At 34.7% G+C, this 24,559-nt stretch overlaps 2 protein-coding genes and 1 long non-coding RNA gene across 7 annotated transcripts in view; 2 read left to right on the plus strand and 1 right to left on the minus strand.

Annotated features, from left to right (window-relative positions):
- LOC134535777 (uncharacterized) overlaps nt 1-24,559 on the plus strand; it is a 192,054-nt gene that overhangs the window by 122,379 nt on the left and 45,116 nt on the right. The window lies entirely within an intron of this gene.
- Nucleotides 2,755-9,648, plus strand: LOC134535624 (uncharacterized). The gene is made up of 2 exons (XM_063374804.1): nt 2,755-4,839; nt 5,747-9,648. Exons 1-2 carry the CDS (start codon nt 3,995-3,997, stop codon nt 6,933-6,935), a joined length of 2,034 nt encoding a protein of 677 aa, XP_063230874.1. The 5' UTR covers nt 2,755-3,994; the 3' UTR covers nt 6,936-9,648.
- Nucleotides 9,813-16,089, minus strand: LOC134535775 (uncharacterized). The gene is made up of 3 exons (XR_010075706.1): nt 15,488-16,089; nt 13,530-14,133; nt 9,813-10,748 (listed from the first exon to the last, which is right to left on the minus strand). It is a non-coding gene; the product is annotated as an uncharacterized LOC134535775 (long non-coding RNA).

A 24,559-nucleotide genomic window follows, 5' to 3' on the forward strand; every position in this document is an offset into this window, starting at 1 on the left:
TACTCGCAGTCTTTTGGGATGTTATTTTTTAAATGTTTATGAGGGTTTGAAGTTGACCAAGAAGTAGACATCTGCGAATTGTGATTTTTCAGTTCGATACGAATTTCAAAAAAATTCACGAGTTTCGAATTATTTTCGAATCGAATTTGAGAATATTTATTAAAATAACATTTATCATTAAAAATGTTTAACATTCCACCTTTGAAAAACTTGTCACATAATTCACAGTTTAAATAAAGTTCACTAGAGTCCCGTTATAGCGAGGTGTCACGGTTCCGGGTTTGATCCTCGCTATAACTGTGTCCTCGCTATAACCGAATTGGACAGATTTTGGCCCCCAAAAAAAATAAAAATTAACCGAAAATAGCATAAAAATTGTGTTTAAACTAGGGCTGTGCTGGAAAGGATTTTTTTTTTCGGGAAATTCTCGGGCGGGAAAATATTTTTCCTGCGGGAAACGGGAACGGGATCGGGAAAAATTGATTGAAATATATTAGGGCTGTGCGGGAAAGGATTTTTTTATTCTGGAAATTCTCGGTCTGGAAAATATTTTTCCTGCGGGAAACAGGAACGGGATCAGGAAAAAATTGATTGAAATATATGCTTCATATCAATTTTGTATCCTATTAATATGTTTATTTTTTAAATATGTTTCAAAATAATTTCTTCTGTATTCAATTTTCTTTGCAATGTGGGATGCTGTTTTAGGTGCCTTATCAACCCAGATGTGCTACCGTAACTTGTTTTAATAATTTTTTGGCACTGTTTGCATTTTGCGGTTTGGTTAGCATTTTTCTCATAAAACTTCCACACGCCTTTTGACTCGGACGTTATTTTTCCCGAGTTTTCCATACGGACAAAGAAAATATAAACGAATTACAGAATACCACATAAATTCCACTAAAAATAGCCGACAAGCACCATAAACTATTAGACAGTGTAACCAACTACCAATACCTCCAAAACGCTGAAGTTTGTTTATCTTTAAACACAAAATCACTAAAAAATTAACTGTCCGAAAGAAAATATTATACTTTTCTACATTTCAAAGCTATTGCGGTAACTTGTATTTAATTTTACAATATTATTATTAATTTTTTATTTTGGCTTTTAAATCTCCGAAAATATGACAAAAGAAATACGTGATCCGATCAACAGGAATCATTTATGCTTTGTTTATGGCCTGTTGGCATCCAAAGGAAACTGATTTTCGGACATCTCGTGATGTTTGATAAAGAAAAATATTTTAGGTGTTTTAAATCGGCAGAATACTAATTATGACAAAATATTAGTAGTGTCTATATTTTAGTTAAGAAAATTAATGGCATAGAAAATTCGGGCATTATTTAATGCAAAACTGGCGTATTGCTGTCATGTTTGACAAGTTTCTCTCGTGAGTAGAGTTGGGATAAAACCATTTTCACGTATTTTTGTTTGTTTTGCTATAAACATCAAGTGAGGCATTCATTATTTTTAATGCTGTCGTATTTCGGGTATGTTATAGGTAATTACGTACGTATGTCAGACATTATGAAAACAAGTAATCATTAAACCTTGAAGCGAGGTTGGAGCAAGCCTACTGTACTCCCAACCTCACTCCAATAAGAACTCTCAGAATAATAATAATAATAAAGAAATTCCTGTAAATTATAAAAAAAGAATTAAGAAACGTACTCTGAGATTACTAATGGCGAAAGAGAGGTGTGTCGTAATGATATAAGAACTTAAGAAAAAATAGAATTTTTTATTACACATAACTATGGGTAAACATCATAACAATTCACAATAAATGCGCGTATGGTATGAATAGATAGATACATGTTCCTAAACGTGCTCAAATACAAATAATAGTTCAATAATAGTTCAATCACATTTTACTACAATTATTAAATAAGTTCGTTACGTGTTAGCACCTTTAAGTATCATTTCCGTCAAGGTTTGGGTTAACAGCTCGATAGAATTAATAAAAATGACAACAGATGTAAGTGAGTCGGTACTGTAATGCAGACACATATATTCTTAGTCGCATTGGTATCACTAGTTTGAACATTTACTAAGTAGAACTCCTGGGTAGCTACCGAGGTAATTGCGCCCGAACGAACCCAAGTACAACGTATGTAAGTCTTTAAACCGGTAGTTAGATACGGCGCGCCATGGCGCATAAACTATAAATTAGTTAACAAACACCAGGCAGCAATCAAGAAAAGCTAAAAAGGTAAAGTCCTAGAGCATAGTGAGCAGATGGCTCTGAAAAAGCTAACAAAAACATGTAACACAGAATATCAACATCAGTTTAACAAACATCTACTATGGTCGTCGAGCCGCGCGCATAGAACATTAGAGAACCTAAGTTAAGCATAATTATAAAAATGACAACTGCGAGACACTCGAAGAGGGTAATAGAAACAGACTGACGTTAAAGACACCTAACATGATTGAATCGTAATAAAGACCGAAACCTGAAAACTACCGCTATGAATTCGGGCATAGCTTCGCCGAGTGTCTCCAGAATTATCCTAATGCTGCCCGGTGGACCGTCATCACTCCTAGTGAGCTCAGACAGTGATCAACACTCGAAAACCCGGGGTTTATATAGCCCGAAAAAGGTGCGCCGATAGAGGCGCTGAAGTCGCGGCGGAAAAGAGGGGAGGGACGAGAGGAGGGGTATGAGGGTGGAGTGGAGGGGAGCTGAACAAAAAATGGAGGAGAGGAAGCGGGGAAAGGAGCGCTGCGGGCGGCGAGATGGTGAAGCTTCGTTGCGACTCCGTTGCAACCTGGAAAAAAAAAGTTTAAAGATTGCTAAAACAGAATAAAGATTTGCGGTTTTCCTTCTTTCCAGCACTGTAAATATTTATTTTGAAGGAAATGTGTACAGTAGAACCCCTGTCATACACTTTTCAACGGAGGGCACAAAAATGGTGTATGATGCGGGAAAGTGTATGAAAAGGGAATGGCAATAATACAATTTTTTTCCAATCTAGCATACCAGCACAATGTCAGATTAAACATAAATACATATGCGTAAATAATTGCATTATATTAATAAAATATATGAATTCATCAATATATATATATATATATTTATAAAATAAAACCACCAAAAATGTAAAATACAGTCCATAATCAAGTAAAGCTGACATGAGAAACAGTGGCCTTACAAAATGTTATGAAGTCCTTTCTTGGAGGAAGGGGGAAAAGTCACCAAGCCTAAATTAAAAATAAAAATAAATTAGGCTATTGTAAAAAAAATCATAACTTTTTGCTTGTTTGTTTTATTTTAAAAACAACTTTAAGCAACTAAACAATTTTCAATAAAATTTTAATTTGAGAAACGTAAAATACAAAACAATCCGATCGTAAGAAAATAATAACAAACGGGTATATTCAGTTCGAAGATTAATGAATGCACAAAATATGAGATCCGTGCCTTGGTAAAATGTGTGCACCATTTTCATAATCATTGCTAGTTTGCGCCACTAGTCTCGCTTCGGTGCTGGCTATAGATGCTACTAACGAAGTGCACAGCAGTGCTGCCAGATCTACTGAAATTTCAGTAGATCTACTGAATTCCGGGATCGTCTACTGAACTACTGAAAAAAGTCGAAATCTACTGATATTTTGCACTTTCTTGCCATTAATTTAAATTTTACTATGTATATTCATTTTAAGTAAATAGTAACATCTTTTTTTTTTTTTTTTTTTTTGTTTTCACGCAACGGAAATCATAGAGAAGTGCACACAAGTGATGTGTATTGACATTGACATGTTTAAAGTAAACTACAGCCTTAAAGTAGTCGTCATGCTCATGTTCAGCAGCGTTTGTGAGTTGTGACCATAGGTACAAGAACAAAATATCTGTGCCGAATGTTGCGTCTCCATGTTATCCATTCATCTGTGGTGTTACCAATCTATAATTGAATATTGTTTGTTTTGATATCTGTTCTCTCATATTTGATGTAACCTAAACCAAGTAACTCATTATAGTTTATAGATCATGGAAAGTGATACAAATCCAAGTTGTTCCAGCAGTGAAAGTTCAGTGAGTGCGAAAAAACGAAAATACCTTCAGAAATATAATGTTAGTTGGGAGAGCAATCCAGCATTTACTGGGTGGCTTTCTATAAGTAAAAAGGGTGAGGGCTATGCATACTGCAAAGCATGCATGTGTGATTTATCTGCGAGTGCTGCAGGCAAAGTGGAAATTGAAAAACACTCTAAAGGTAAGAAACATCTTACAAATGTTACTGCTGTTTCTAAGCAACATACACTGCTTGATATGCCTTCAATGAATAAGAAGATTAAACTAGAAACACAAGTTAAAGAAGGGGAAATACGATTGGCAGCTTTCCTAGCAGAACACAATCTGCCTTTCAACATCATGGAACACCTTCCCCAGCTTATAAAATCTGTTTGTCCTGATTCAACTGTTGCAAGTCATTTGGTTTGCAAACGAACCAAGGCAACAGCTATTGTTAAAAATGTTACTGGAAAAATCAGTAGTCAAAATCTAAACAAAGTGCTGCAAGAAAATAAATTTTCAATCATTGTTGATGAAAGCACTGATAAGGGTTGCATAAAACATTTGTGTATAGTGGCAAGAACAGTGAAAGATTGTACTGTAAGTGATGCATTTTTTGGACTTATACCTGTGCAGGACGCCTCTGCTGAGAGTCTGTATAGGCACATAACCAATGCATTGAATGATGCTGGAATAGCATATAAAGATAATATGGTAGGGTTAGCATGTGATGGAGCTAATGTGATGACTGGAAAACACAATTCACTTTCAACCAGGCTTATTCAAGATATTCCAAATCTATTTGTCATGAAATGTGTACAGTAGAACCTCGATGATACGTTCCCGTTTCATACATTTTCCCGTGTCATACGCCGATTAATTTTGGTCCCGCCGAAAGTACTATATTTACAATGGTTTACTTTCCCGGAACATACACTTATAAAATCACGAATTTCCCGTTTCATACGTTTTTACATAGCGGAAAAGTCCTAAAATTCACAAATTTTTTTGTTGTATTCCTCCTGAAAAAATACGTTTTAATGCTTTTATTTTGAAAAACGTTCATTGTTTACCTTTGCAAACGTAAGAAAATAACTTTATCGCACCATAGATATGGATAGTATCACGAAGACTGTGCACCTCGCTACTAGCATCTAGGGCCAGCACCGAGCGAGACTAGTGGCGCAAACTAGCAATGATTATGAAAATGGTCAACACGCTTTACCAAGGCACGGATTTCATATTTTGTGCATTCATTAATCTTTGAACTGAATATAGCCGTTTGTTATTGTTTTCTTACGATCAGATTGTTTTGTATTGTACGTTTCTCAAGTTAACATTTTATAGAAAATTGTTCTGTTGCATAAAGTTGTTTGTAAAATGAAACAAACAAGCAAAAATTTCTGATTTTCTTTTTACAATAGCCTAATTTTTTAAATTTCTAATTTAGGCTTGGTGACCTTTCCCCCCCTCCAATAAAGGACTGCTTTACTTGGTTATGGACTGTATTTTACATTTCTGGTGGTTTTATTATATGTATATATAATGATGAATTCATATCTTTCATTAATATAATGCAATTATTTACACATTATGTATTTAAGTTTAATCAGACATTGTGCTGGTATGCTAGATTAAAAAAAAAATGTTATTATTGCTATTCCCTTTTCATACACTTTCCCGCATCATACACCATTTTTGTGCCCTCCGTTGAAAAGTGTATGATAGGGGTTCTACTGTATGTCACTCATTTCATCTGTGTGCAAGCTATGCATGCATGAAACTCCCTAGGGCAGTTGAGGACCTCGCACGAGATGTGTACAACTACTTTCAGTCCAGTCCAAAACGTATTAGCAGCTTTGTTGAGTTTCAAGTTTTTGTTAATATCAAACCACATAAGATGTTACATCCAGCCCAGACCCGGTGGCTGTCCTTACAAGCAGTAGTAGTTAGACTTTTGGAGCAGTATGAAGCTCTCAAGCTGTTTTTTACTAATGCTGTTATCACTGATCGTTTACAAGCAGCAGAGACTATTCTGAACATGTTAAATGACCCAGTTCAGAAGCTTTATCTTGCTTTTCTTGATTTTGTTCTCGAACTGTTCAATAAACTTAACAAACAAATGCAAGCAGAAAAGCCTCAAATACATTTATTGTATGCATCTGTGTCATCAGTAGTGCATACATTACTTGACTGTTTCATTTCAGAAGACCATTTAAAATCAACTGCAATAGAAGATGTGCAGTTTAAAAATCCAAAATATTTTTTACCTCTTGAAAACATGTACCTAGGTGCAAAGGTTAATTCATTGTTGGCAAAAGGCATGGCTGGGTTAACAAAAGAAGCACTTCATGGATTTAGAATTCGGTGTTTGGAGTTTTTTATTGAGGCAGCAAGTCAGATATACAAGCGTTTTGACTTTGGAAATGTGTTACTAAAGGAATTTGAAATTTTAGATCCAAAGTGTGTTATACAAAAGAAATTGAGATCTATTGCTCATCTTGCCTGCAAATTCCCAAACATTGTCGCAGATGATATGATACAATCCTTGGACACGGAGTGGCGACTTCTACGGAACCATGAATTCACTTTTGATGAAAACATATCAACCGAGGAATTTTGGCTTTACGTTAAGAATCTGAAAACTGGGGATGGTTCACCTATGTTTCCGAATCTTATTGCTTTTATTGAAGCTTTGTTATGCTTGCCCCATTCTAGTGCAACGGTTGAAAGAATTTTTTCAACAGTAAACATTATGAAACCAAACCAGCGCAACTCACTTTCTACAGAAACACTCATTGGGCTTCTACATACAAAAAGGATGCTGTCAAATTCAAATTGTTTTGAGTTTCCAGTTACAGGTGAACTACTGAATGAAATGACTGCATCAATGTACGAGACAAAAAAAATGAACTGAAAATGTAAGCTGAAAACTAATTTAGGATTTGTGCTTGACAGTTTGAATTAGCTGTAATTTTGAAGAAAAATGAAATCTTATAATTTTAGTATCATTTTGTCTTATTGCATTTTTCATGTATTTGCTTTTTGAAATGAGTAGAAAATAGATGTTATTGTTATGGTACAATTTTTTCACATTATATTATAGCATGTTGTTTTTTCAAGGATAAACTGATAGAAAGCTGTAGATAACGGATATAAATATTTTATGCTAAAATTACAATTGCTTAACACTTTTTGACGCAATATTAGTGTTCTTTTGCGTGTTGTGAAAAATCTACTGAATTTTTTCCAGATCTACTGAATTTTTCTACTGATATTTTAAAATTTCATCTGGCAGCACTGGTGCACAGTCTTCCTGATACTATCCATATCTATGGTGATATAAAGTTATTTTCTTACATTTGCAATGGTAAACAATGAACGTTTTTCAAAATAAAAGCATTAAAACGTAGTTTATAAGGAGAAATATAAAAAAAATATTTGTGAATTTTAGGGCTTTTACGCTTCGTAAAAACGTATGAAACGGGAAATTAATGATTTTATAAGTGTGTGTTCCGGGAAAGTAAACCATTTGTAAAAGTACTTTCGGCGGGACCAAGATTAATTGGCGTATGACACGGGAAAATGTATGAAACTAGAACTTATCATTGAGGTTCTACTGTATTAGGTTCATTAGCTGATTGATTTGAGGTTATGTTATATCTAGTAAAGATAAACTTAAAATTCCCGAAAATTTTGGGAAATTTATTTTCCCTCCTGACGGGATAAAAGCCTCTATGTTCCCAAAATTTTTCCCGAATTTCGGGATCCCGCACAGGCCTAGTTTAAACATGTATAATTGGAAAATAACAGGTTATCTTAACGAAATCTTAATTTCTGTGAGCAAATGTGTGAATTCTCTTTAAAACGATACCCCACAAGTATGGATGCGAAAACCGATTGCGTCAAAACAACCAGAATACCCTAACCAAAGGCCGCGGCCGACGCAGCATTGTCCTGCTATCTATTGTCGACGCGGGCTGTCTGCTGGCGGCCATGTTGGTTCGGGATGTTGCTAACAGGCGCCGCTAGTGTAGTACAACAATTTAATTCCTTACAAAAAAGCAGGATTACGGCAACACACGTAAGAAGAGTCTAGCGACAGCAACTACCTTCCTGCAACTGCGGCACCGCTTACGCTCGTTCCGGGGCCGGCTGCCGCATCGCTCACGCTCGTTCCGGGGCCGGCGGCACGATCATATATGTCATCTGAAACTTCTATTAGTCAAATATGGCCTCGTGGCTGAGCGCTTAGCGGCGCTATCATCTAATCGTAAGGTTGCCGGTTCGAATCCCGGCAGGTGCGAATTTTTTTTTGTACTTGTAAAAATAAATACGAGCACGTATAATTTCAAAAGTAATAAATATATTTGAATAATGAATGCAAATAAAAGTAAATTTATTAATTAAATTGTAATTTTCAGATAAGGACATGATAACTAATGGTCAATTAGGTTAGGTTAGCTACATTATAAATACTTTAAAACTTTGTGGACGGTTGATTTGGTTAGGATAGTTACATTAAAGATACTTGGAAATCAAACATCCAGGGGGTAGGCGCTCCCGATCGGCCAACTTCGGAGAGGATCGGCATTTGCTGCCAGTTGCAGGACGGTAGCATTGCTGTCGCTAGACTCTTGTACACACGTATGCCTCAAACGAAATAGTCGCTGGAAAACTATACTTTTTTCATTTAAAGAAACCTGTAGACTTTTTTTGAAAATAAATTTGGGATTAAACTCAAACCATCACCACTCCTTTCGTGAACAGATGCCCCAACAACTGACCGAAACAAAAGTTACATGAGAACTGTCCTAGCGATTCGGAAATAAATACGGTAGTGCCTACTATTTGTCAGATAGTAAAATAAATGACGTGACGTGTTTGTAAATGTGTCACGACTGAAATAATTCCAAACAAGTTTATAAATATTTGTGTATTATTGACGCGATCAATTAGCAACAAGTATAAAGACAACTCTGACTGATTTGGCCTAACATAGTTATAAACAATGTTATTATTCGTTAATGAAAATGTCCCAACAAATTAATTAAGAGCATTTATATTATAAAAAAAAGGTGCACATTGTTACGTTTAATGGTGTAAAAAAATAGATTTTGTCTATTTTCTAAATAATAAGAAATGAGTACAAGTATATGTATATTCAAAGGCTTGGTTTATTCGAGTCGAGCATACCTTGGCCTTGAAGCCAAGCGGAAGTTTGATAAAAGAAAGAAAGGACTGGATTCTATTTTTAAAGACACGCATTTAGATGGCGACTGCAAGACTGAAGAATGTGACAGGTGTCAACGCCAATATGTCTAGTGGTGTGCGAGAGGGGTGGAGATAAAGCAGACAAATAACAAAGGCGCGTTTCACGCGATCACGCCGTAAATTCCTCAAAAAGACCTCGTTATAGCCATGTTCTCGCTATTACCGTGCTCGCTATAACGGGATTCTCCTGTACCTAACTATAGTCCATCCACGGTAACCTCCTACTTTTCTGAAGCCCTGCTTTTCACCGGATCTACTTTAATGTTACTATGTATCCTTCCGCCGTATGTAAACAAAAACATTGCCATGTGACATGTCAAATGGTTTGTTTACAATCACCAGCTGTCAAAACAATGTGTGTGTATGTATGTGTGTGTGTATGTATATGTATATATATATATATATATATATATATATATATATATATATATATATATATATATATATATATATATATATATATATATATATAAAAGTAATTTGAATATGAAGTATACATGTATATGTGCATAACATTTATGATACCCAATGGTAAAAATATTAAGAAATAAGTTTGTTAGCTAAAGAAATAACATATAATTTAAAGTAAATTTTTAGGAGAACATATAAATTTACAACATTTATGTAAGCAATAAATATCATCCTTTAGTACAGTTCAACACAGTTTTCTGCATCTGAAAAAAAAAGTATTGTAAATTATACATATGGCTGTCCATCTAAGCAATCTGGAAAAGACTAAGGATTGAAGGTTTAATAAAATTAACAAATTCAGATGAAAACATTTAAAAATGAATTTTCTTCTTTTATTTAATAAACCCCTACCATTTTGCCGGTTAAGGCCACAAATAAAAATATGGTTATATACATTTTCCTGAGTATACTTATTAGACAAAATCATAATTTTATGAACAGTAAAATTGTGGTAAAGAATTGACAGTAATTTCTATACCACTTATATGCATTATTTATTTGTGGCCCTGGATGGGGACTGGCTTTTTGTTTTCCAAGTAAGTTCACTGAAAAATGAAGAGACACAACAAAATAAAATGTTTCACATACACCTATACGAATCCAGAAATGAAATTTATTATTAATTTTATAATATGTGTAATATAAAGTTAATACATAAAGTTCCAGTAATCAACATACTTAATGGGAATGCATAAAAGAAAAAAAAATGTTTCAAACCCCAATACTTACAGTTGCCCAGGTGTTTATTACATACAGACCTCAATAAGAACACCCGGGTAAATCATCAAGAGGAACTGCCAGTACTTCACTGTCTCCATCTACTTGCTGTGTCGTAACCTCAAATTCTTCGCTGTCACTGTCTTCACTTGAACTATCCTCGCCGAGGTGGATGATGAGTGGAGGAATGGTGCCGCTGTCTATGTGGACTTCTCTCTCCCAGTCTGCTTGAATTAGCTTCTCCACGTGATCCACACACCTCGCCCATCTAAAAAAATTAATGTATACAGTAAAACCTCTATATAAATGACCTGTTTATAGCAAAAACCACTCTATAACAAAATATGTTTGTTTCTGTCAAAACGGCATAGTAAACAATGCATGGCATGCTCTTTATTACATACAATTTTGAACTCACTCCACAAGAAACTATTTTTAAACACAACAAAACTCATTTAATGTGTTTTCCTCAACTATCAAAGCTATTATTTAATACTTGAAGTAACATGTTTTGTTTTATGTTATCTGAAAGAAAAAAAATTTGAGTGGTTTATTCAAGATATAATAAAGCTGTAAATATTTTCTATGTTATCAATAAAGGCTTAGAATGCATATGATAAAATATTTATTTCATAACTTTTGTGTTTGTTTTTGGTTAAAATTTGTCCCAGACAAAAACAGTGAGATATAGCGAAAATTTAATTTTTTGAATAGTTTTGATGATTTACTGTATATGTATTTCACTATAATAACATAACTTTTGAAAATACTAATGTGCAAGAACTACATGTGTAAATACCTATTCAAGTTCGCTAGATGAAAATATTCAAAATTCTCTACGTTGAAATTTTATCTGAATATTGAAATCTGCCTACAGCACTGAACCCACCATAACTTTAAAGTCATTGACACAAGATTAAGCATAACAGAAAGTAATATCACAATTACTAATAAATACAAAACTATTTATGGAAATGAAACAATTGCAAATGGACTGCAATTACAAAAAAAAAAACCTTGCAAATAAGTCACCACTGTTAGATCTAGAAACTACACAGATATGTATGAATCACATGGGAATAAAATTACGAACACAAACACGAACACAAACACATACATGCAACACATTTTCAAAACGACAACTACACAAATTCAAACCACTTATTTTTACCAATTGTTTTAAAACTGTATTACTGGTATATGAATATACACAAAATGATAATCACACTATACACACACTAGCACACAAAGTTATCAAAAGGAATGGTAGGACCAGGCTGCTAGGCAACAATACTTACGTATTATGTAAAAATGTATGGTAAGGGTTTTGCTGAAGCTTGAGGAATGTTCTACAGGAAAATAAAACAATTTCTACTTCAAAAGGAATACCCCATTGGTCATGCAACATGAAAATACCTCTCTGGTGTGGAAGCATCAAGAGCCTCTTTCCAGATGGCTGCAACTGCATCATTGTCAAATCTCTTGGCCCGCCCCACGTTACTATTGTAATGGTGTTTACATTGAGCCCAAACTAGTTCGATTGCATTATAGTGGCAGTGATAGGGTGGGAGTCGTAGAATTTTGTGGCCATAGTTACAAGCCAACTCGTCTACCTCATATCTGAAAAGTGTGTTAGAACAAGGCGTATACGTAATTTTTTGCAACTATCTCACTTTTAAAGAAATGCTGTAAAAAAAAACGAAATAATATACCGTATTCGGGGCTTGTTTTGTTTAGCTATTCTCAGCAGCTCCACTTTCAACAAATTATTTTCATGTTTTATCTCATTCTTCTCCAGCCACGCGATCAGTGCATCCTTGGTCCAGTTCGTTGTAGGTGTTTTCTCAACCTACGTTATGCCAACATTTAACTAAATACTCAAGTAGCTGATAAGAATTCATGACAGTAGAACCCTGTTACAATTTTACTGCTTATAAAGTTTTCCTGCCTATAATGTATTATTTTTCAAGTCCATTATTTTCCCTATAAGGACAATGTATTTAATTCCTGGATATAATGTTTCACAAATTATGCGTTTCGTGCTTGTAATGTTCACTTCATAAAATTTTAGAAGACGAAAAAAATTAAAAGCCTTTGTCTATACTGTCTATGTATATGTGTATGTTAGCAGTTAACTGCCTGTTGACACCCTTGGAAAACAAATAAATTCATAAATTTTTAGCCATTCTGTGTGTTTTCAAATGTATTCACTTAAATCACATGTTCAAGTGGCAAAAGAACTGGACTTAAGCATTTCCACTGTAAACACTGTCGTGAATTATGACAATTATACAGAAATGAGACAATTTTACAGCAATGAGACAATGTGTAAGTAAAGACAAAGCAGATAGAAGCTGGAAGCACCATGATGTTAAAGAAAAATTGTTTTTGGCTTGCTACAAGCAAATTGGAGCATCAAATATATCTTTATGCAGCTTGTTGAGTCCATTGGCAATAAATCCACACTAAAAAGTACTAAATTGAATTTCCTGCTTATGTTTTTTTTTTCTTGTAGCCCCTTAAAAACAAATTATAACAGGGTTCTACTGTACTTATGCAAAGCAAACATGTGTTTTGGCATATTGTCGTAATGAATTTCTAAATTTAACAAAGCATGTTAGTTTAGTGACTAGAAATTTTTTTGAAAATATTATTTTAATTTATTAAGTAGGGCAACAGAGCATTCATAAAGTGGGTCCTTTTACCAAACAAGTAATTATGTCATTTTCAAATGCTATTTGCAATAAAAAATTTTTATTTGGTATTTCAAACCCTCTACTAAATTAGTTTGCACTATGATGTAATTCAATTACATTATATATATATATATATATATATATATATATATATATATATATATCTGTGTGTGTGTGTAATCAATTTCAGCTCAAACATTATAGTTTATAATAATGTAGTGTAGGCATACTATTAAGATAACAATTATTGCTGGCAAAATGTATTAGTCTCGAATATTCGTACTTATACACATGTAAATTTTTCACATTACAATTTGAGCAATAAAAAGACACTGCTTTACCATTGCACATACCTGGGTGCTGTGATATGAAGCATTGTCCATTATAATGACACTGGGTTCCTCCAGATGCACCAACATGTCTTCAAACCACATCAAGAAAGTTTCCCCATTCATCTCGCCATGGTAGTCTGCAGTCTTCTGACCTGAAACAAAAAGTAATCCTGCTCCTGGCACAAAGCCAGTGCGCCCTCCAGCATTAACAACAATAAACCTTTTACCATCTCCAACAGTACGTCTCTTCGCAGATTGTAGACTCTTATCCTGTCATGACTTTGATACAGTTCCTGAAAAATATATGAAATGGAAATGAAATACTTTGTATTGGACCACAGAACAAATTTTCAAATAAATTAATGCCTTGCCTCTCTGGAAAATCCATGTTTCATCAACAAATATGAAATTGGCACCTCTTTCTTTTTCTTCTTTATACTTCTCAAGAAATCTATTCGCTTCAATACTATGTTTTCATTCTCTATCAAAGCTTTTCGTCCATCAACAGTTGTCCATGAAAATCCCATCTTCTTTAACAATTTATGAAGACTTGATCTTCCACCATAATAATCTATTTGTCTTTCCCTGATTTCTTTCAAAATGGTGTCGACTGTAACATTCAAACCTGTAAATTTATTGCATACATTAACAATACATGAAATAACAGAGGTACACAAAACTAAGCGAAACCACAACCCCGTAGAAGATAATTTAAGTGCACAATTTACATTTATTAAATAGTTTTAATAAACTTACATTTCAAAAATACTTTTAAATTAATTTAAATTTGGTAGTTTGCTTAGAGGAAGTCTACATTGCAGTATTTTTGTCTGCAATGATATGACGATTATATTGCGCGTTTGTATTGAAGTTGTGTAAAACATTATTATTTCAGCATTCAATTTAGCAATCAATAAGTTACAAGCTCTACACTGTGTTATAGGTAAATGTTTTGTATCGTGTATCCCATGTGATCCCTAGATCTTTATGCATGAACCTGTACATCCTATTGATCGTGTGGTGCATGCTTTTTTTCATTTATTCAGATCAAAGATCCTGAACATAATCAAATATTGTGGTATAGCAAGAATAATTATCATAAGTATAATAAAACATATATATTTTCATTATTATTCAACTTTAAATCATAACTCATTACTACATCACAGGTTTTTAGTTTTGGTTTTGTACAGGATTTTTAAACGTAATAAATTAGAAAAGCAAGCATAATCAATCACAGGATCAATATTTGCAGGATCATGCGATCAGGATCAATGTATCGAATCGGATACGCGATACTAAACTTTTACTGTTTTATAACCTTCTGTTACTTCATACACTAACACACAGTTTGTCTGGCTAAGTTGTGTTTTCATATGATACTTCATTACAATGAAGTAGGCCTATTGTTTATAAAATAACAATACCCCTATATTTTCTAAAGGGTTAGGCGGGGCATGACACTATTTTGCAATAGAATATATATTGTACTGGACCCTGCCACACAGTACAATTTAGCCAATTAAGTATCCCAATTTTTTTTTTAATAACCATGCTTGCTTAGACCACAACTCACTAATTTGTAACCAATTACTGCTAAAGCGCACAACTGGATATTATTGATACTGGAAATAGTCATTATTTAACCTTCTGATACATCATAAAAGTTGAGGTTATTTAATATGTATACTGTGTATAACGATATAAACATTACTTGTAGTTTTAGAATGTAACAATTTTCTTTCTATCTTTAACCTAACCTTAAAAGGACGTGTACCTATTTCATATGTTGCACAATATTCTATATATCAATACCATATCAATAAAGAAACCTAACAAACCACCCAAATTTTAAAGGACAGATGATATCGGGAAAAAAACTGAACCGGTCAATCTGCATATGGATATATGAAATGAATACAATTAAGTAGGGCCTACCCCAGTGATATTGAAACTACTCTTCAGTATCAAATTTTTACCTTCAGCGTACATCCTGTAAATTGCATTCCTGATTGCATTTACTGTGAAATCGTCGACTGTGTCAAGTGACTTTCCTTCCTGTGGCCTTTTTTTCCTCTTTTTTCCTGGTGTTGAAACTTCTTCAATGTCTTTCTTGTAGTACCTAACCAAAAAAAAAAAACATTTGTCATAACACTTTTCCGGGGACCCGTTCACAATACGCAGTTAGGCAGTGTTCCAAATATGGCATTTTGTCACAAATATTTGCTTTGTGGTCACTAAATGGAAACATGACAGACTTTGTCCACGAAATTAATGAAGTGTTTTTTTATTTATTTTGTGATCTCCCAAACAGATGAAAAACTAATTAAATGCAAATTATAAAATCACTCCCTTATGTTATAGTTAAACCTATCATAAAGTTTATAAACATCGTTATAAACAAACGTGTATCACACCCATAAAAATACTTGAAAGTGCCTATATTGTTATTGTTAGGACCTGAGTAGGCCTAATATGATTTTAGGTTAACTTTTCAACAGAGACGCCACATGGCGGTGTTGTCTCACACCAAAAAATATAAATTGGAAATAAAACACAAAAAACCTCGTGAGTTAAAACACAGGCCGACAATACTTAGGACACAGTCGATATTATTTTTACGTGCATGAAAACGAAAAAAGCCTACTTACTTGAGAACAGTTGACTTTGCGATGTTGAGAAGAAACGCGGTCGTCTGCGTAACGTCACATTTCTTCAAGTCGCCTTTCCTAATTAAAACATATAAGTTCTGAGCGACGTTAATGATGTCCATCTGACGCTGCGAAGAAGTAGCTTTCCCCATTCCGGAACCAATTACCATTACAGCAATCACAAGAACCACACAAAATATCAAAACGATAACAAATTCCATCATTACAATAGTAGATAATAAATAATATAACAAAGTTAAAATACACAATATTAACACAAAATCCTGAAACACAAACTGTACGTTATTTCACGGTCAGTAATATATTAAAACACACTGCAATATGGCGTAATCTGTGCAGACTGCAAACGGCTGAAAGAGAAAACAATCAAGTGACTATTAACATTATTAATGCGCGACCACAGTTTCGACACGTAATATTTTTTTACCGTTAACATAACGTTTTTATTTCACCAGAGATTTAAAAAAATGTTCAAACTTAACAAATACCCACACAAATTCTTAAATACACGCAGAAAGTCAAAAAATATATATTTTGGCTATGGAACTATTTCGTTCTAATCATTGCCAACACACCACTTCTCTCACTGTTTCATTTACACACATGCGAGATCATTAATATTAATAATATTGTACATAGATAGTTACTTTTTTTGTAAAATTTTATTTAACATCATTATACGGTAATTTAGTGTTAATGCATGTTTAATATGCATATGATGGAAAGTATTTTTGCAAACGAACCAAACATGCTGCATCCTGGTGTGTTTTTTCAAAGGTTCGTTTAAAAAAGTAGGAGGTTACCGTGGATGGACTATAGAATTAAAGTGAGACTATATTGAAGAAGCACAACCAGATTCTCAAAAATTAAAAAAAAAATTATATGTCTGTACCACTAACATAAATGACTTCACAAATCATTTCAAATTGTCATGGAGAAAGTTGAGTTCATCGACATGGTGCAGCAACAACAATTATCTGCGGCTGGTAACTATGTTGCCTGCAGTAGAGAAAACTCTCTCACTTGCCACCTTATTTAGCATGTTTGACATTCAAGGATAAAAATATTAATTAAAATATCACAGCATGAGGAAGTGGTACAAAAGAAAAATAACAAATTTACAGTTTTTATCGCTTAAGCATTGCACATTTTATTCTAAAATCAAGTTTATAATTAGGGGTGAGACCGTGGGTTCACTCTTAGGCCTGTTCCACAACGACACGGAAACGAAACGGACGGAAACGGAGACGAAAACGGAGTGTTGTTCCGTTCCGTCCGTATTTTTCCCGTTCTACAATACACGGACCCGTAAGAAATCTTGGCCAATAAGAAAGAGCGAGCGTGACGTAACTGAACTACGAGTATCAAGTGAACTACCTGTTAAATCAAAATGTATGGTTGTTAACTTTTAACTTGGTAATGTAGTAAGTCTATTTGTTTTTTTTTTTTTTGTTTTTTTTTTTTTTGTGTGTTGTGGCGGTGGTAAAGTAGTCCTCCGTCTTGTCATAGATAGCAGGTATATATTTAACCATGAAAATTAAAAGTTCATCAAAATTCGTCATGATGAAACCCACGTGCACAATTCAAATTTCAAAACAAATCTTGTTTTGTTGTTCGCGCATATAAAAAGTAGTCGAGAAATACAGAAACCAACATTAGTCAAAACTAATATCTTAATTAACATGAACGCGCAACTGTAACTTGACAACTGCAGTGAATAAATAACGTGCTCCTATTGGTCTAACGGAGTAACGTAAACGGAAGACTTCAGCACTGCTGAGCAGGTCTGTACAGGTCCGTCTCAGTTTGCGTGCTATTGTAGAAGCTCTGTTCTGTGAAATCCGTCTTCGTTTCCGTGTTCCGTCTCCGTTTCCATGTCATTGTGGAACGGGCCTTAGCTGAGTTTTGAAATAAACAAACACCGTCGTATCACTGCGCCGCGTCAGCTAGTGATAGGCTGAATTCATCTTGCGCGCCAAGCACTAGTTGCAACACACCCACTTCAGTACAGTCAGTGCTAATAAAATAACGGAGAAGTAATATAACAGGAAGCACCGTAGCACTTTGTTCAGCGTAGGTGGTTCATTTGCGAAGAAAAAACTATGCACTTTACGCCTAATAGCCGTCTTCACAAAATCATCACAAATTTTGATAACAGGATACTCAAGTTTCCTTTTCTTCCCGGGAGTTGTTAATGTCCCAGTGTCCTGTAATTCTTTCCTTGCACGAAGCACACTGCTCTTCGAAACACTCTTAAATTCCGCAGTTAAACTCGCGATATCATTCACACGACAATCTGGATATTTGTCTGAAAATGTTTTAAAAACATTCAACACAATAGTTTTCTGTGCACTTTTCAAAGGCTTTCCGTTCTGTGCTTTACAAAACCTTGTCCGGCGTCAGCCATAACAAACTGTGCGCGCGTGAATCCGAAATACAACTGTTGCGCCGGGCATCAACTGTACACTGTACACAGAGTCTGCTAACATAATTGTAAGTAAATACTTGCTGACACATTAAACTATATTGGATATTAATGGTGAAACGCTATAATGCTATATAACAACAATTGTTATAAAAAAGGCAGTGTAAAAATACAAATGGTACGTAACCAAGGGACTATTTCTTGCGCACGAATAATGTGCGCGGTGGCTGGCAGCCAATGAAAATGTTTTTTTACACGAGGCTTTGTTTATTCCAAAACTCAGGTAAGAGTGAACGGAGAATACTATTATGCAAAAAAAAAAGTAAAGTAATCCATAAAAACAAAACCTATTCATGGAAAATATGTTTATTTAAAAAGTAGACTTTGCGAAAGCGCGACAAATAATTTAAATTAATGAGTGATGCAATAAAACTATTTTATTCAACGTAAATGAAAAGAAACCCGTAACAAGAACGTGATTTGTAACTATGCATAACGACAGAGCGCGCGCATGCATGCAGTCTGCGAGCTATCGATAGCAATTTTCGACTACGTGCCCGCGCTCAATACAGGAATCAACACAACCAAACTTCCGCTGCTTACGTTTTTATAAGCGATATAAAGCGACTCCCGAGACGTTAAAGATTAAGTTTATAACTTTTAAAAACGTCTTTAAAACACGATTTACGCATCAGATTACTTTGTAATAGGATTAATGAATTTAGTAAGCAGTTTTATCAGAACGAATAGCGTTAATTGCATAAAGTAATATGCGCGTTGTAAACAACGGGAATTTATTGCATTACATCAAATTATGTTAAAACGGGACAGAAATAAAATGGTTCAAATAACATGAAAACGTAAATAACGGTAACTTAAATAAGGGGTTTTGCTGTATAATTTTTTGTAAGTGGAAGATCTAATCGTCCATTTACATTTCTTTTAAAAATGGGGGAGGGGGATGTCTTATATTAGAGTATCCGGGCCAGATTTTGTAAGTCAAAATATTGTAAAATGAATTTGATTCGAATTGACAAATCGAATATCAAAAAATTCAAACTCGAATTCGGAAATTTCAAATATTCGCAGAACCCTACCTAGAAGAACCTCCGGATATGCGACTTTTGCAGTAGTTGCATAATGCATATTCACTGTCCATGGAGTCAATGGAAAAATGTTACCACTACATTTTCATTTCGTGTCACGTTGATACAAACAATAAAATGTACCGCGCCTTAATGAAAAAATAGCTATTTCCAAATAATAAAGTTAATTGTACCTTCTGCACAGATAAATTAATTGTAAATTGTCACAATTCGCACAGTAGATAGCTTTTGAGTTTCGATTTTAAACTGTGGATAAAATATATAGGTCATTTCCACTGTTTATATTTACTTTTTTTTTTTTTTTTTTTTTTTTTTCAATAACCTCAAATAGCGACAAAACGCAGTAACGTTCGCCGCCATACATAAGCTCCAAAACACGGCAATCTCACTACTAACTTGCCGATGTTTCGTGAATTTTCCGCTGTAAGCGCTTCATTTTTACAATTACTATATAAAATCATAGGTGAGGTCTTTGTGATGCACACAACTGTGTAGATATCTATGGACATATTTCTTTTGTTTACATCACGATCGTGCACATAAATACGTTTGATGTTTATTGTTTATGTCTGAAAACTGAAAAGGTTATCAGAAATACTGTTTCGTGTTTCTTAGATTTCAAGATGTTAATTAAAAATTATGTCGATGGGCAGATAATTCATTTTGCGCAACAAATAATGCAGTAATTTGTAGGGATGTGTAACCAATAATTTCAACTTCGATTCGATTCCTCAACTATTTGAACCCGGAACCGAAACTAAAATTTGGAATTGAAAAATTCTGGCAAATTTTTCAAAAGTAAAAAAATTGAAGAAATAAATTGACGGTTACTGTTTAACTGATTGCTAGACATAAATTTATTCGTCAATTATCATTCATGTAACTCGTAAAATTGCCGCACACTTTCACTCAAGCAAATTTCTTAACGTTATGAAATATAGGTTAGGCCGAACATTAAATTTTTTTCACAGATCCTGAATGATATAATTTACACGTTCAGAACCACTAACTGTTTAGACTTGCAAAGATTAATACCTTACGAAAACTGCTTGTTTATGAAATAGTTTAACAATCTGCTCAAACATTTTTATTTCTGCCTACTTACGGCATATTAGGGATCGTCCATTAATCACGTGAGGCTCGAAAGGAGGGGTGGGGAGGGGGTCGGGAAAAATCACGAAATATCACAAGGGGGGAGGGGGGTGTAGAGAGATATCACGTGTATTTTTCTTTTCGCCCGATTTCTACTAAACCAAAAAGCGATGCGTGACCTTGACTCGCCGTAGCCAGGCAACAATATCCCCGCCCGCCTCAACATGAACCACCTGGCTCGGCTCGTCAGTCGCTAGTAAGACTGTGATTTTGGCGCCGAATACATGCGTAAATCACATATAAGCCTTTCCTTTATTATTTTTATGCCAGTGAGAATAAACCTGCAAACTAAATGTGTGTCTGGACATTTTTATCACTGTGCTTAATTTTCCAGAATTAAATTAGATTATACCTATATTTAAAGATAATATTCCGAAATTTTTAAAAATATTTTGCACCAAAAAATACACGTGATTTATTTGTCTAAAACCTCACCACAAATCACTAGGGAAGAGGGGGGGTTAATAATTTGCTAAAAAAAAATCACGTGATTAATGGACGACCCCTTACTCATGACTATTTCTCACGTTGCACGGGAAAAAAATATTGTTTGTTTATTTGTTTTGAAAAATTAATAACACGTATTAAAAATGAATTTTACAACCATCAACGCACAATTTTCTGTTAACAGTTAAAATAGTTCCTTGTTCAACCATACATTTACAGAGATCGCCATTCTGTGACAGTCTTCTGTTAACAGAATAACCAACATTAAAACATTCACGACATGAAAATATTTTAGCGGTGCCAGACGTGTAGACCAGTTGACATGCCACCATTTATCATAGGTCGCACGTGCAGACACAAAGGAATCGAATCACTGAATAATAACATTCTGTCACTATCGAAGTACTGTTTACTGTTTATGCTTTTGCCTTTTACAAAACTTAATTAAAGCTGATCATCGTTGTGTGGTTTAACATCTTGTAGTTAATAAATTAATCATATTTAGATATTTACGTATTTTTTCCATTTTTAGGGGAACAGATCTTGTTGAAAAAAACAAAGAAATATATGTTACTTATTGGTTTTAATTTAAATAAACCTAATGGCTAGGCCATGCTGCATACGTCATATGTGCAAATGTAGGTTAATTAATAAATTAAAATTATACTTCTGTGCGCAGCACGCATCGCACTATTTTGGTGACTCCAGTGAGGCAGCTGACTTTACCGTTGGTAACATGTGACATCTTTAAACAGTGGTGAAGTGATTAAATAAGTAATGGATGAAAATTGTGGCAAGTTTAAGGGCTGCAGTCATCTTTGGAAATTTTATGACAAAATATCAGAAAGCCATTTCAAATGTAAAACTTGTGGAAGTAAACTCAAACAGGTGCATGGTAGCACTTCTAGCATGGCAAAGCACTTAACATTACACAAGAGTGTATATGCAGAGTACTTACAACTACAGAAAGAATTAACTCATGCACCTTCCACATCAAGTAACAAAGTACAACTCACTCTGTCAACTTCATTTAGTAGCCAAGAAAAGTATGGTAGAGACCATCCCAAATCTATTGCCATAACCAATGCCATTGGCAAAATGATTGCTGTGGATCTACAGCCATACAGTATGGTTCAAGATAAATGCTTCAAAGACTTGATGGCGCTAGTTGAACCCAATTACTCCCTACCAGACCGAACAACATTCTCTAGGCGTGTAGTGCCAGAGCTGTAAAATGGTCTGGTGGAAAAAAAATGCACACGAAAATCAATAATGACTTCAAAGAAGGCGTCAATTCGATGGCATTTACAACAGATATGTGGACACATCCTGTTCATCACATGCTGGGGAATGTTCTTTTCACCGGAAAACATATTGGAGAAGCAATTGCCAATACTCTGCTTAGACTAAATGCAAAGTGGGAAATTTCAAACACTATACCTATTTACATAGTTTCAGATTCTGCTAGAAACATGAAATCTGCAGCTGCTAAAACCAGTTGGCATTCATTTAGCTGTTTAGGGCACACTTTGCAGCTAGCCATAAATGATGCCAAAAAGGAAACTCCTGGGATTGAGGCGCTGTGCAATAAAGTCTTGCTATAGTGGGGCACTACAAATGTAGCTCCCAAGCTCGTCAGCATCTTTATGAATTACAAAAGCAGATGGGAAAACCAGAGCATGAATTGATCCAGGATGTAGACACCCGATGGAACAGTGAGTTTGCTATGTTGAAACGACTTGTTGAACATAAAGAGCCTATTGCTGCAGAATTAGCTTCTTCTGATGGTGTTGACAATTTAACTGCCAATGAATGGGAACTCGCAGAATGGGCAGTCAGAATTTTAGAGCCAATAAATGAAGCAACTAAAGAATTTAGTAGACAAGACTACCCCATAATTTCTCTAATTATACCAGTTATTGATGGGATAAAAAAACTTGTTAGAGATACATTTGTGTGCAAAGCAGAACCAGGCGAAGGCATAATTTTCGGACAAAAATTTGTTGAAGGCTGTATTCTCAAGATTTCCTGATTAAAAATCAAAAGATGGATATGTTGCTGCAATGCTTGTTGATCGTAGATTTAAATCAGTACTTTTGAAGGATCATGAGAAAAAGAAAGGTGTAAGTATTTTAAAAACATTAATTTCCAAAGACTGTGCTGATAGCAGCCATTCTAAACCACAAAGAGTTGAAAGCCAAGCTGAAACCTCAGGGTCTAATTAAAGTGTTTGGAGTTGCTTTGAAGAACAGTCAGCAAAGTTGGATGCATCATGTTCAAATACTCGGAAAGATATGGTGGAAAAAGACATCCTTTTGTACTTAAATGAACCCATTCAGAAACGTACTACTAATCCATATCAGTTGTGGCAAGAAAACCAATTTCGCCACAGATATATTTCTGATGCTGCGAGAACACTATTGTGCATTCCTGCAACATCTGTTCCAAGTGAACGCCTGATTTCCTCTGCAGGAAATATCGTAACAGCACGGAGAGAGAATCTGTCTCCTGAAAGTGTAGAACAGTTAACCTTCTTACATCAGAACCTGTAGGCCTAATCATGAAATAATGTAGTGTTCAAAGCATTTCTAATCGGGACCCAGTTATCACCTGAAAAGTGTTTATTCTTAGCAATTACTTAAAGCTGCATTGTGTTGTATAGTGTAAATATTATCATCCTTTAGTTATGTACCTGGTATAACATAAGGCAGGTCTCAGGTCCCCAACAGTGTTAAAATGAACTTATTAGTTACATAGGTACTATTACAAAATAGTCTTTCTTATTCAATTAAGTTAAATACAAATGGTTCAAAATAAATGAAATTATTTTTTTAGTTATTCCTACCAGACTAAGTAGATAAAGTTACCCAAAGAATCGAAATCGGAATCGAATTTCAACTCTTGTGGTGAGAATCGAATCGGAATCGAATCGAACTGAAAATCATGGAATCGCACAACCATAGTAATTTGTAACCTGCACGTTTGTTTATGACCATGTAAATGACTGGACTCGAAGTTACAACAACACCGGTCTGGTTCCGGGTCATTAACGCCGAGAACCGCTGAAAACTAGAACCGGGACTGACCCATCCCTAATTTCATTATAATGTTAATTTATTAGATGTGGGCCATAACTTTATTCCCATGCCAGAGAGGTCAAAAAGGTGAAGTGCCATGACGTGGCTTCATTATTGCTGGCGCGAGCGGGCGAGAGAAGTTATGCTACGAAGGTGGAGCACAGACAGCCAG

This window comes from Bacillus rossius, chromosome 10, assembly GCF_032445375.1.
Source record: "Bacillus rossius redtenbacheri isolate Brsri chromosome 10, Brsri_v3, whole genome shotgun sequence".
Taxonomy (NCBI): Eukaryota; Metazoa; Arthropoda; class Insecta; order Phasmatodea; family Bacillidae; genus Bacillus; species Bacillus rossius.